Source organism: Furipterus horrens, unplaced genomic scaffold (assembly GCF_987537825.1).
Source record: "Furipterus horrens unplaced genomic scaffold, mFurHor1.1.pri manual_scaffold_1, whole genome shotgun sequence".
NCBI lineage: Eukaryota > Metazoa > Chordata > Mammalia > Chiroptera > Furipteridae > Furipterus > Furipterus horrens.
In genome coordinates, this window is record NW_028327171.1 from 92,570,262 (window position 1) to 92,585,159 (window position 14,898).

Consider the following 14,898-nt stretch of genomic DNA (forward strand, 5'->3'; position numbering starts at 1 on the left):
ATTTACACTTCATTTTTACTGCCATTAATGTCTCCTCTACACCTTTATCTATAATTTTATCCATCTGTAACTATGAGAAAGATAGGGACAGTCCAACTCTGTGTTTATAGTTTCAATTGTGTGTCTTTGACCCAAATTTGAATATGAAAGCATAATTAGGAAGCTTCTTACATAAAGACAGCTCACACCTGCTCTTCAACCTCCACTGTGTTTCCATTCGAAAGCCCTTGCATTGAAAGACATACTAATGGGCCTGATACATAGAACCCCAAACTTAAAAAGTTCTAACCATCAGTAAATCCCATTCATCATTTTATTTTTTGTAAAGAATATATATTTAAAAAAAAATGAAATGTCAGAGCTCTAGTGTCAGGACCGTTTAAAATGTCAAGTGCTTGTTGTTGCATAGCCTGGCTGTCTGCTGTTCTGATCAAACCTCCAACTGGCATAATAATTTCATATGATGCATTGCATTTTCATGCACAACTGGACCCAGATTTATAATAAACCAGACAGAAACATTCTCATTGCCCAGCCCCAAGTTTTCTCCTTTTACTCCATAGCTTAAGATTTTGCCTTTGGAACAGAACATTATTACTTATTCAGGACAGCATTTGGATACAGGAGTGAGAAAGAGGAGCATTAAAAAAGTTTCTCAAAAAAACAGAACTCAGTCATTTATAATATATGCATGCAACAAGAGCCAAGTGGCAGTAAACACATTTGCCGAATGCATGTTTAATCTAAGAAGAATGCTAAGCTGTGGAGACACTGCCTGGATCATCTAGTTTTATTTCAAGATGAGATTAATTTGAGTATGCAAGGAAGCATACATGTGAGCTCTATTTTGAACTGATATGGAGACAATTCTTCCATTTAATCATCATATTCTGATCTGTTCAGATAATACTAATGTACAGACAAAAACAATCATGCTCTCTCTAGGATTTTTACAGAAGTCTCCATGGGGCTTAAGATTAAACTGACACTAATTTTAATAAAAACCTGAAATCAATAACATATACATGGGGGAAATTTCATTTCTTCTTAAATGAAATCTGGGGAAGCCATTCTCAAAGTCATGTCACTGATGTCTTCTGTAGACCAGCCTTGTCAGATGGTTTGAAGAAAGCCTTTTCCTGTGTCTGGCTGCTTCCCATTACAGATAACTTTCAGGACATTGGAAAAGTCAAAGCTCTTGGAAACAATTTCCAGTAGATCCTGATCGTTTTGTGTGCCATTGATAAATTCTTCTAAGGTCAATTTTCCTGGAGAATAAACAAACAATTAACTAGAGGCTTTGTCTATACCACTCTCTGCCTTATACAATATATTCACTGGTGTCCTCATTGATATTCTTCTCTTGATATGTTTTTAACTTAACCAGACTCTAAATTCTTTGACTATTCTTATATAGAAAAGTATTCAATGGTAGGATTGTTGGTGAAAATAAAGATGATGAATACAATCTATTCTTATTTTTAATTGAAATGTCAGATAAAGCACCTGTGAGCATATATGCACTCACGTCTTTACACAGTTGTCGTTGTCGTTGTCGGCAGCCGTCCGTCTCGAGAGACGATGGTGTAGCTTCTTAAGAGTCTATCTGCACCTCCGAGAATGGCTGTGCAGTCCGACTCGGGAGTGACACGGTATCTGTCTCCTCCCGTGTTGAATCGACATCTTGCGATGACGCTGGAGTGTCCTCTCCAGTGGAGCTGAAGCTACAGAGCCTGGGCGGGGTGATATGGAGGGTCTGCTGTTGCCCATGCAGCAGACCCCCCCTCTCTTCGCAGCTGAAGGGTCCAAGGGAAAGACGGAGTCAATACAGCTTGGCTTCAGGTGCGCCGCAGGAGTTGCCGGTGTTGACTACAACGTCAAACCGCCTTAGGGACTCTGGCTCCGGATTTTCTGTCGGGGTTTACTCCCCTAGCCTTTCCCCTGAAGAGGTATGCCGCAAGGCAGCGGAGGTTTTTTGGAGTCAGAGTTTTCCTTCTCTGATGTGCCCTGACTGGAAGATCGAACCAGCGACACTTAGCTCGCAGGCCGACGCTCAATCCACTGAGCCAAACCAGCCAGGGACCTTTACACAGTATTGGTTACTTAACCTTTAATCTTAAAGATATACCAAGTCATAGAAGCATGAAGATTAAATATTTCTAAGATCAGGAGGAAATACTTGTTTGTAAGGCTGTTTTTGATATTCTTCTGTCTGAGAAAAAAATTCAGACTGTCCAAAGCTGTGAGGCAGGTTAAACAGTTATTCATTCCACATATAATTATTGGTCATTAGTTCTTTTCTTCTGTTCTGATTTTTAATTCCTAATTTTATTACCTTGACTTAAGCCTTAGCCTATGCTGGCCAGTCTAGTGCTATTAAAACACCATATTCCCTTGTGTACTGGCTGCCATATTTTGCCACTACCCTCATCCCACAAGTTCTCAACATTCTTGGCAAGGATGTGGTGGGGTTCCCTGTTGACTTAAATCACTTGTATTATAATTATGAGTATATTCAAGTGAAGGGGTACAGATGCAATTTCTGATTTCAAAAAGATTGTACCCAGTAGAGTTTGTGGCTGAGTGGAAGACCAGCCAAAGACAAGTCAAGGACATTCAGTAACTAGAGCATGTGCACTTGGCTCAAAAAGTCAGCAGAGACTAAAATCAGGTGTTACACTGTACCTGTACTTTTTAATGGATAAAGACAAATATCTGAAACACCACCATAGTGATTTAAATATAAATAAGCATGAATCATCACATTCTCATAAAATACTTTCCTTCTGTTTTCAATGGGAAAATGCTAAAATACATTTTTTAGGAGGGTATATGATTTTTGCTCCTGATGCCAAAAAAGTCTGTGCAAAACCCCAGCTAACAGTGGGTAGAAACAGAATTTCCTATGTCTCTCCGGGAATGTGCAATTGTGGAATAAACCAAAATGAGGTAGAGAAACTTGAAAATAAAAAGGAGTGGGAAGTGTGTGGGTGGGAGAGTCACAAGAATACAGAGATGGTGGGGCAGAAGAACCATAAATAACAAAAGAATAACTGTACTTTGCAAAGGAAAATCACAGCTGCTAAATCCCAATCCAAGAGATTTTCCAAATATTTAAGGACTCAGCATGATCAAAAGAGAAGTGGGAGCAGAGATAGGAGAGCTGAAGTAGATTTTGACAATTCAGTTAAAACATTTCTCTGTTATCACTGCTGGCCATGAAAGAAGCTATACCTAGGGTATAGTCATATGTTTATTAAAAAGCAATAAAGGTTATGTATGTAAAAAAAAAGAATTCTTTAAAAAATATTTTATTGTGATATATGCAGTACTCAAAACACTGGTGATAATGATGCTCACAGAAATGATTGAGTATGGCAAACTCATAAGGGAAGAAGTGAAGGATCTACTAAGTGAAATAAAGAAAAATACGCATGAAACCAATAGTGAAGAGAAGGAAGCTGGGGCTCAAATCAATGACTTAGAGCATAAAGAAGAAATAAACAGTAAATTAGTACAGAATGAAGAAACAAGAATTTTAAAAAATGAGGAGAGGCTTAGGAACCTCTGGGACAACTTAAACAAACCAACATCTGAATCATAGGGGTGCCAGGAGAAGAGAAAGAGCAAGAAATTGAAAACTTATTTGAAAAAATAATGAAAGAAAACTTCCCTAATTTGATGAAGGGAGTAGACATACAAGTCCAGGAATCACAGAGAGTCTCAAATAAGATGGACACAAAGAGGACCACACAAGACACATCACAATTAAAATGCCAAAGGCTAAAGATAAAGAGAGAATCTTAAAAGCAGCAAGAGAAAAGAAGGGAGCTACCTACAAAGGAATTCCCATAAGACTGTCAGCTGATTTCTCAAAAGAAACTTTGCAGACTAGGAGGGATTGTCAAGAAATATTCAAAGTCATGAAAAGCAAGGACCTACAACCAAGATTACTCTATCCCACAAAGCTATTATTTAGAATGGAAGAGCAGATAAAGTGCTTTCTAGACAAGGTAAAGCTAAAGCAGCTCATCATCACCAAGCCATTATTATATGAAAAGTTAAAGGGACTTGTTTAAGAAAAAGAAAATCAAAACTATGAACATTAAAATAGCAATAAATTCACAACTGTCAACAATTGAATCTAAAAAACAAACTAAGCAAACAAGCAGAACAGAAACAGAATCAAAGATATGGAGATCATTTGGAGGGTTATCAGTTGAGAAGGGAAATGGGAAGAATGGGGGGAAATGTGCAGGGATTAAGAAGTACAAATTGGTCGGTATCGAATAGACAGAGAGATGTTAAAAACAATATAGGATATGGAGAAGCCAAAGAACTTATATGCATGACCCATGGACATGAACTAAGAGGAGAGATTGCTGGAGGGAATGGGGGATACAAGGTGGAGGGAGCCGAAGGGAAAAATTGGGACAACTATAATAGCATAATCAATGCAATATTATTTTAAAAATAAAAAATAAATAAAACACATTTTCCAGTCAGTCACTCCGTGTCTTTGTTTACATTCTGTCCATTTTCTTTCATGCTAAAATCCTCTCAATTATCACCCTTTTTCATTTCCCCTTTGGCTTCTTTCTGTCTCTTTACTTTCGTTGTTTATTTTATGAGCCACTTAAGTCTCCCATGTCCTTGTGCAATTTGGCGCTGTGTTAAACTTTTGGCACTTAATGTTGTGAACAGCATTTATAAATCTTCCTAAATCACATCAGGAACGACTTCTAAGCAGCTCATGGTGGAAAGCAGATTGCTCTTCTTTCCGGAGTAAAAGTTGTGGAATTCCATGCTCAGTCATTTATCCCAACTTGTCTCGCTGTCCTCTCTCTTTTTATTCTTCAATAATATTTAATGTTGGACTTCAATTTTCTGTTTCCATGAGTCTCATCAAGCTTTCCTTCCTGGATACTATTGTGCATAATATAAAAATAAATATAACTTATTGAATTATAACAATAATACCCATTCATGGTAAAAAATTCAAACACTGCTAAAAGGTGTAATAAAAAGAATCTCTGTTTAAATTGTCTCTAGCTCTTCAATTCTACTTTCCATTGGTAATTAACTGCTGCTAATCAATCTGTGTTTATATTTTATAAAATTTTGCAATACGTGTATATGCTAAGTTCCAAACTCATCTTCTAGAGGTTTTCCTTCCTACAGATAGAAATAGATAGAAATAGATACTGTGCTTGTTTCTTCTTTATTTCTTCCTTTGCTTTTCATATTACATCTTATCAGACATTCATTTTGCAACTATTTTTAGAGTACCTACTATGTGCCAAGAAGTGTGAGAGCACTGGAAATGCCAAAGTATATAAAATGGGAATAGTTTTTTATAGGTTTTCATCTTTTTGTCTTTAGCATTATTCCTATGTCTCTCTTTTGATTAATTTTCTAACTTTGATTTGCTAACTACTATGATAATTATGTATAGAATACTTTGTACTTGTTATGTGTTTTTTAAACCAACAGACTTCATGTTGGTCATTCTTTTGCAAACAATCTGCAGTCTAATTGGGGTTTTCAAGTATGTTCCTGAGGTTTTTTTTTGGTTATATCTTGGTGTTTTGCAATCTTCATCTTTGGTTTCAATATTCATTGGATCATCAGGTACTCCATCATCGTCGTCGTCGTCGGCAGCCGTCCGTCTCGAGAGACGATGGTGTAGCTTCTTAAGAGTCTATCTGCATCACCAAGAATGGCTGTGCAGTCCGACTCGGGAGTGACACGGTATCTGTCTCCTCCCGTGTTGAATCGACATCTTGCGATGACGCTGGAGTGTCCTCTCCAGTGAAGCTGAAGCTACAGAGCCTGGGCGGGGTGATATGGAGGGTCTGCTGTTGCCCATGCAGCAGACCCCCCCTCTCTTCGCAGCTGAAGGGTCCAAGGGAAAGACGGAGTCAATACAGCTTGGCTTCAGGTGCGCCGCAGGAGTTGCCGGTGTTGACTACAACGTCGAACCGCCTTAGGGACTCCGGCTCCGGATTTTCTGTCGGGGTTTACTCCCCTAGCCTTTCCCCTGAAGAGGTATGCCGCAAAGCAGCGGAGGTTTTTTGGAGTCAGAGTTTTCCTTCTCTGATGTGCCCTGACTGGAAGATCGAACCAGCGACACTTAGCTCGCAGGCCGACGCTCAATCCACTGAGCCAAACCAGCCAGGGGGAGCCATCAGGTACTAATGATGTACTTACTTTATAGTTTGGTATACTTAATTGAATTTCTCTATTTCTACCAACACTAATTTAAAAAATATTTTATTTATTTATTTATTTTTAGAAAGAGGAGAAGGAAGGAAGAAAGAGAGAGAGAAACACTGATGTGCGAAAGAAACATTGATCCAACTGGGGATCTGACCCACAACCCACTCATACGGCCTGACCGGGAACTGAACCATAGACCTTTTGGTTTGCAGGGCAATGCCCAACCCACTAAGCCATACCAGTCAAGGCCCAAAACTGATGTTTTGATACCAATGATAATAAAAAGAAAAATAATCTTTGACTAGGCTTATACAAATTTAGAGACATTCTCCTCTGTGGTATCGATACTACCTTTCTCTTTATGTGTGAATAAAGCACTTTTTTCTCCTCTGTCAAATACCAGCAAATCCTTTTACACTTCTGTAAATATCAACCTGCACGTCTTCATTACTTTCTCTTCCTTATCCTCTGGTGCACTGAGCTGTCTTTGTTCAACAGTACAATTTTAGCATCTTTTTTTAATACATGAAATGACCAAGTTGTCTCTTGATAACACTATATAACAACCTCCAATAATTTCCATATAAAAGCAAATTTTATCAGTTTTAGCTCTCTATATACATCTGCCAAGAAATGGCATTTCACTGTTGTTCCAAAGTGCAACTAGTTTGACATTTTATTTTATTCAGAGGAAATAATTCATGTGATTAGTTCTATAAGCTATCCCAGAAACCGTAATTTCATTCTCTCTCTTTTAATATATTCTTCCAGGTCAAAAACCTCATTTTTCTTCCTGCAGGTAACCTCAGTTAATGCCTGAGCACCACACCTTTACCGCCCCAGATCCATATCCTTTTTCAATCCAAATATTTCTATTTCTAGGCCTCTTTCAACCCATAGTCCCCATTTTACTGGTTCCTTATACTATGTTCTTGAGAAACCTGCTGAGATAATAAACAAAGTGTCCTGCATAATTTTCTTTTTTCTGGAACATGTTGTCTATTCCTTCAAACTAATAGAATCTAAGCCTCTTCTTAAGGATACTACAATCCTCATAATTCTCCAAGGAAGGTCATTTTTTTTCTATTCTCCTCTCCCAACACTAGAAATAGGATCTATAGATGTTTTCAAACATTCTTGACTTGCCTTTTGAAATTCATTGTATACTAAGTCTTAAACATTTGTGATTTCCTATCTACTTCCAGAATATGATTTTATTCCTCAGGAATAAACAGTTTAACCTTTCTATTCCAATCTCTGCCATGCTACAGGAACTCTAAGTATAAAAATTTAAATAAAGCAGAACAAAACCAACAGCATTTCCCCTGTTTGGTGATCACCGTTTTTGGTTGCGTATTCTAAATAAGGTTTCATTGGCCTCAACACCTTCCACTCTCCATTTCTCTGGACTTTTTCTAGCTTCGCTTAACTTTCTAATGAACTCTGGGAATCTGCATTTGTTTCTTGCAAACTCTCACACCAAATGGCTTTGATCTTGGTAAACTAGTGAGTATTCTGACTTGAGATGTAGTTGAGGCTGATCCAGAACTAAGCCCTTAAGGGGAGGATTGATGCTATCGATCATTCCCAAATTGTTTTCCTGAAAATTATACTCTTGCCCACTTGTTTGGCTCATTCATAATGGAAATTTCATTTGAACTTCCTTTTAGGCTCCTCACCATCTCATCCTGCCAGACTAAGCCACCACATTTGACTAGTGCAAACTGCCACATTCAACATGGGTCTCTACTGCCCTCTAATGTCCACTATAAGGAGTAACCCACCATGGGCAGGTTGAAAAAAATCTCTAACATTATATTTTACACATTCTAAATTTCCTTTTTTCAAGGACCATTCCTAGATATGCTGCCTCAATCTCAAATTAATATGTTCACCTAGCCAATTATGTAAGCACTATCTCTTCTCTTGAAATAACTGTGTCTTCTCCTTTCACTCTGCCTCTGAAGAAGTGAACCTTTTTTGATCCAAAGAAGAATCCCTATTTAGGGTATGAAGAACAGATGGACAAATGAGCAGAAAGAGTAGAAATGTAGAAAGGGTAGAAAGAGCTGAAATGGAGGCAAGTATGGACAACTCTTTCCAGAAATATGTAGCCAAAGGGAAGAAACAGAAATTTATAATAGAAGAAGATAGAATAAAGGAAGGATTTTTTTCAGTAAGGAAAAACAAAATTTATTTGTAAGTTGATAAGAAACCTCCAGTAGAAGGGAAATAATGACTACATTTCCCAGAGCAAACAGCAGTGGGTCCTTCATCTCAGTCTCCCACTTTTCTTTCCTTGTATCTTCCCTTTACTCGTCTTCATCCTAAAATCTCAAGCACCATGCACTGAATATAAATATGGTCAATAAATACCTTGCTCAATTGGAGGTCTTCCAGCCAAGATGGAAGCCTAGGTAGTCATGTTTTGCCTCCTTGTACAAACATAAGAAGAATTATAACTACCTCAAAACTAAAAACAACCAGGATTGCCAGAAAATCAAACTGTATAGAAATCTGACAACCAAATATTTAAGAAGACATATTCATCCAGGCAGGTAGGAGGTGCAGAGCCAGGGAGCCAGAGTGGAGAGCATGCAATGTGACAGAAGCAAAGCGGAAGCAGCAAGGCAGTGGCTGCAGCCAGCAAAATGAGTGGTTCAGCATTCACGCTGTGGTGAATAAAAGCCAGGAGGGACACCTGGGGAGTGATCCGAGACCTCGGCTAGACTGAGCAGCTCTTGGTTCCAGCCCTGGGAAAATAAAGCCTCATAGCTTCTAGCTGTGAAACACTGTGGGAGTTGAGGTGGCAGAAGAAACTGCCCGTCTCTCAGGAGAGTCTGTTTAGAGGGCCCCCATGGTCCTAGAAGGTAGGCAAACCCACCCATTCTGGGAACTGCCACCACGGCAACAGCTAGAGCAGCGGTTCCCAACCTGTGGGTCATGACCCCTTTGGGGGTCGAATGACCCTTTCGCAAGGATTGCCTAAGACCATTGGAAAACACATATATAATTACATATTGTTTTTGTGATTAACCACTATGCTTTAATTATGTTCCATTTGTAACAATGAAAATACATCCTGCATATCAGATATTTATATTAAGATTCATAACAGTAGCAAAATTACAGTTATGAAGTAGCAATGAAAATAATTTTATGGTTGGGGGCCACCACAACACAAAGAACTGCATTAAAGGGTCATGGCATTAGGAAGGTTGAGAACCACTGAGCTAGAGGGAAGTGAGTGAAATGACTGGAAAAGGAGCAAGTGGCATTATTCCATTTCTGACCCCTCCCCCATATACAGCATGAGAAAGTGGTGAAATGAGTCACCCTGCACTGATGAATACCTAAGGCTTTGCCCCTTACAACATGACAGGTGTGGCAGCTCTACTTAATACACAGAAGCAAACATAGGGAGCCTGCCAAACTTAGGAGACAAAGAAGTATGGCCCAGCTGAAAGAACAAATGAAAACCCCAGAAAAAGAACTAAACAAAATGGAGATAGCCAACCTATCAAATGCAGAGTTCAAAACATTAGTGGCAAGAATGCTCAGAGAAATGATTTAGTATGGCAAATGCATAATGGAAGAAATGAAGGGTACAATAAGTGAAATAAATTGCCACAAATAAACAACAACGAAGGGAAGTAAGTCAGGATTCAAGTCAATGATTTGGAACATAAGGAAGAAATAAACATTCAACCAGAACAAAATGAAGACACAAAAACTTTAAAAAACAAGAAGAGTTTAAGAAGACTCTGGGGCATCTCCAAAAGTGCCAACATCTGAATCATAGAGATGCCAGAAGGAGAAGAGGAAGAGCAAGGAATTGAAAACTTATTTGAAAAAACAATGGAGGAAAACTTCCCTAATCTGGCAAAGCAAATAGACAAGTCCAGGAAGCACAGAGTCCCAAACAAGTTGTATCCAAAGAGGACCACAACAAGACACATCAGAATTAAAATGCCAAAGGCTAAAGATAAAGAGGGAACCGTAAAAGCAGCAAGAGAAAAGAAGGGAGTTACCTACAAAGGAGTTCCCATACAACTTTCAGCTGATTTCTCAAAAGAAACTTTGCAGGCTAGAAGGGAGTGGCAACAAGTATTCAATGTGATGAAAAGCAGGGACCTATAACCAAGATTACTGTACACAGCAAAGCTGTCATTTAGAATGGAAGGGCAGATGAAGTGCTTTCCAGACAAGGTAAAGCTAAAGGAGTTCATCATCATCAAGTCCTTATTATACATATTTATGTATTATTGGCGAATATGTTCTCCCATTCATCGGGTTGTCTTTTTTATTTTGTTGATGGTTTCCTTTGCTGTGTAAACACTTTTTAGACTGATGTAGTCTCATCTCTTTATTTATTTCTCTTGTTCCCCTTACCTAAGAGGATATATCAGAAAAAAATATTGCTATGAGAAATGTCTGCCTATGGTTTATTCTAGGATTTTATGGTTTTAAGTCTAACAGTTAAGTCTTTTATCCATTTTGAGTTTATTCAAGTTTAAGGTGTAAGTTGGTGATCTACTTTCATTTTTTTCATGTACCTGTCCAATTTTCTCCACACCATGTATCAAAGAGACTGTCCTTACTCCCTTGTATGCTCATGCCTCTTTTGTCAAATAAAAGTTGACTATACAGCCATGGGTTTATTTATGGGCTCTCTATTATGTTTCATTGAATATATATACTTAAACACCAGCAAACAATTTTATGCTAAAATCATGTGGGTTGTTTTAAATTGTACTATAGGTCCTGTTCATATATGATGACTTCTCAAATAAAAACAATTGTTCTTAAGTATTTATTTCTCTTTCCATCTTGCTTTCCAGAGGATGGATTTATTGACTTTTTAGAGTTTATAGCTGCTGTTAATCTAGTTGTATGAGGTAAAATGGAGCAAAAATTAATGTGGTATTTAAACTGTATGATGCTGAATCTAAAAAACAAATACAGACTAAACAAACAACTAGAACAGGATCGGAAGCATAGATACGAAGATCATATGGAGGGTTATCAGTGGGGAGGGGGAAGGGAAGAATGGGAGAAAAGGTACAGGGATTAACAAGCATAATGGGTAGGTACTAAATAGACAGGGGTGTGTTAAGAACAGTAACACCCGAAGAACTCATATGTAGGACCCATGGAATCACTGGAGGGAATGGGGGTACATCAGAGAGAGGCAAAGGAGAAAAACTGGGACAACTTTAACAGCATAATCAATAAAATATACTAAAAAACACTTTCTCAATGGAATTGTACCAATGTAGCTCAAATAATATCACAACTAAAGTTCTCTTGAAAGGTTCATGCTTTTGTCTAAATGACATGCTCACCACAATCATCTACTTTGCAAGACAAGTGAGCCTGAGGAGAGTAGCTGCCTTACCATCGTGGTTTATATCAATCTTGTGAAACACCAAGTTGATGAATTCTTCAGGACTCAGAGTTTGCTGGCCATTGAGGGCTTGTACATTCTGCAAAGAGAAATTAAATAAGGGAGGTCAACTTTGCTAAAAGTAGTACATTTCATGACATTTCTACCCCAAAGTGGTGGAATTTGGGTATGTGTGCATGTGAGTTTTGCTACCCAACCTGTTCTAGTTGTTAAAAATAAAAAATGATTTTATGTAAGTTTTGAGTAAGGAGGCTTGGAAGTTAAATGGACTGAATACAGTCTCAAGTTTGATTTTATACAACACAGAGAAAGAAATTCATTCAACATATTAGGTTACAAAAGATGCCAAGAGCCCATTGGAGAAAAAATTGTAGTGGTCACTGTCATAATGATTACAGACCCAGAAAACAGACAATATTTTCAATTTCAGCCCTATTATCTTTGACCTTATGGATGAACTTAAAAAGGTGATCTGTGAGTATCTGAACCTTCCTTTCTGACTTCTGACACTGGTACCTCTGGTCCTTTCTGCCCTTTTATAAAATATTTGACTGGGAAGACAGATAATGTATGCCTTGGAAGGACATTGGATTTCTGTCACACTCTGCCAGCACCTTTACATCATAAAAGCTGTCAGGAGACTCAAGGAAAATGACATTTCCAGCTTTTCTGAGGAAAGATTTAAGCCCCCACCCTAGGTAACTAAATTAAATGGCCCATTATTGACATAGAAATTTATAACAGAATAAAAGACAGAGAGAATAAATGAGTCATCTGGAATTTGAAAGTAACTATCTTGATTGAACATCAAGGAATCTAGAAAAACTGGTGGCAACACATTTCAATTAGAGGGCATGGTCTTAAGTATGACGATGACTATCTTTTTTGCTGTTTCTCAAGCATGACTAGTCCTTAATCCAGGATTAATCATAAGAAACAGTGGCAAAGCTCTGCTCATGGCCTTAGCAATTCAAGGTCTCACAGTTAAATATAGAGTAACACTTAGAGTAATGGTTACATCCATGCAGCATCTTATTAGATGAAGTCTTTAGGTTTTCCAGTGTCTTGGCGGAGACCCCAAAGCCTAAAACATGTGGCTAGGCCTCCAGTATTCCCACAACCTGACTACTTTAGACCCCCTATATAAAAGTCATAATAAAAGATTATAAAATTTCTAGGACTTGCCCATCATCCATCCCCTGGCAATGCAAGTGAGAGTGAAGGATTGGTTGGAAGGCAACAACTCTTGAGGAGATAATATTTTTGGAGGGAACTGTCAGCCTCTGTGTCTTCTCTCTCCTTCTTATAGAAAAAGCATGGTGGGGAGATGAGCAAGGAGCATGGTTTGTTTTGTTTCCTTCCTTATTTAGCATGTGCTCTTTCTCCTGCAGTTTCCTAAGCTTGTCTCTGACCGCTCTGAGTGGAAGCAGGAGGAGGCAGGAGAGAAAGAGAAGCAGGACTTTGTCGTGGTTACCTAGTCTCAGAGCTCTCGGGATACCACATGTTCAAAGTCCTCTTTTTCTGAGGACCTCCCCCTCACCTCCTGAATCCTTCTCCTGCAAGTCCCTAAACATAAAGTGTGCATTTTAATCTCAGCTGATTCCTTCGAGGATCCTCTGTAGCCTCCAGGTCTGAGTTTCTAAACACCTACACAACATTTTGGACTAGACAATTCTTTCTTGTTCAGGGTCACCCCCTATGTTGTATAATGTTTAACAACAGCCCTGGTCTCTAAATAATAAATAGCAGCAGCACACCCTCCCCAGCCCCCCAGACAACCAAAACGTCCTGTGACATTGCCAACTGTCTCCAGGGAAGAGGGTAAAAGCACTCCTGGTTGAGAACCGTTCTCTACATCTATCTCCTGCTTTCTTCTTCTGTGGGTCCCTCACTTATCCAAGAGGCTCACCTGGACATGATCCAAGACAACTCTATGACAGTTTTCTCTCCCAGTGGCCCATATTTAATCCATGGAGCAACCCAGGCATTCTTCATCACAACCAGTTCTAGAAATGCAGACATTTCCTAAACTTTATCCCTCTGACGCTGCTGTCATGTGTGCCTCTTTGGACTTCTCAAGTATGGCGCAAACACCGCAATACTGTGTTCCCAAACTGTGGGGTATATCCACATCACAATGGTTCCTTTAATCTCTATGCTACTAGCTGAGCACTATTACCCAAGAAATCCTTTTATATAATCCTTCTCAAAACCCTTCTCTTAACCATTTTATGCCCTTGAAATGAGATTAAGAGGCAATTATTTCCTTTGTAAATTTTGTCTATAATCTAGTACTTTCTTCAGACCTTGAGATGCCAGGGCTGAATTTCATTTTAACAACCTGTTATCATGTGTTGTGGGAATTTCTATTATATAATATATATTATTCTTTACCCTGCTAGAGTTTTTGCCATAATACAGAAAGTATGGTTGTAGCCCACTAATTTTTCAAAAGTGCATATTCCATTGGATTAATTTATTTTTTATTGTTATTCTATTACAGTTGTCCCTATTTTTCCTCCTTTGCCCTCCTCCACCCAGCCCAACCCTTGTTCCCATAGTCAATCCCAATGCCATTGTCCATTTCCATGGGTGATTCATGCGTGTTCTTTGAATAGTCCCTTCCCCTTCTTTCCACCATTATACCCTACCTCCCTCCCCTCTGGCTACTGTCAGTCTGTACCATGTTTCCATGTCTCTAGTTCTATTTAAAATTTTTCCTATTTTAGGTTGTTTTGTATTTTTACTGTCTTAAGTGATTCTCTGATATAAATCAGATAACCTCTATCTTTATGAGATTAATAGTTTTTTTCTGACCTAAGGTAAGAAATGTTGAATAAATTAAAAATGAATTAAAGAATATGTTATACTTGAAACCATAAAAGTCATAGAAGAAAACATAGACAGTAAAATCTCAGAAATTGCTTGTAGCAATATTTTTTTCTGATATATCCCCTCAGACAAGGGAAACAAAAGATAAAAAATAAACAAATGGTACTATATCAAACTAAAAAGTTTTTGCATAGCAAATGAAAAATATAAAAGACAACCCACTGAATTGGAGAACATATTCTCTGATACAACTGAAAAGGGATTAATCTCTAAAATTTATGAAGAACTTATACAACTCAGCACACACACACACACACACAAGAAACCCAAACAATCCAATTAAAAATGGTCAAAGGACCTGAATAGACACTTCTCCAAAGAGGACATACAGATGGCCAACAGATATATGAAAATATGCTCGACATCACTAATCATCAGAG

The 14,898-nt window shown here is 38.3% G+C and overlaps 1 protein-coding gene across 1 annotated transcript in view; it reads right to left on the reverse strand.

Moving 5' to 3' along the window:
• Window positions 1-1,113: 1,113 nt before the first annotated feature.
• The window catches only part of GUCA1C (guanylate cyclase activator 1C), a 42,648-nt gene continuing 28,863 nt past the window's right edge, over window positions 1,114-14,898 (reverse strand). Inside the window, exons 3-4 of the mRNA XM_090261454.1 lie at window positions 11,618-11,705; window positions 1,114-1,268 (exon numbers count right to left, since the gene is read on the reverse strand). Of these exons, the coding sequence (XP_090117580.1) occupies window positions 1,114-1,268; window positions 11,618-11,705 (243 nt within the window). The remainder of the gene's footprint in view (window positions 1,269-11,617; window positions 11,706-14,898) is intronic.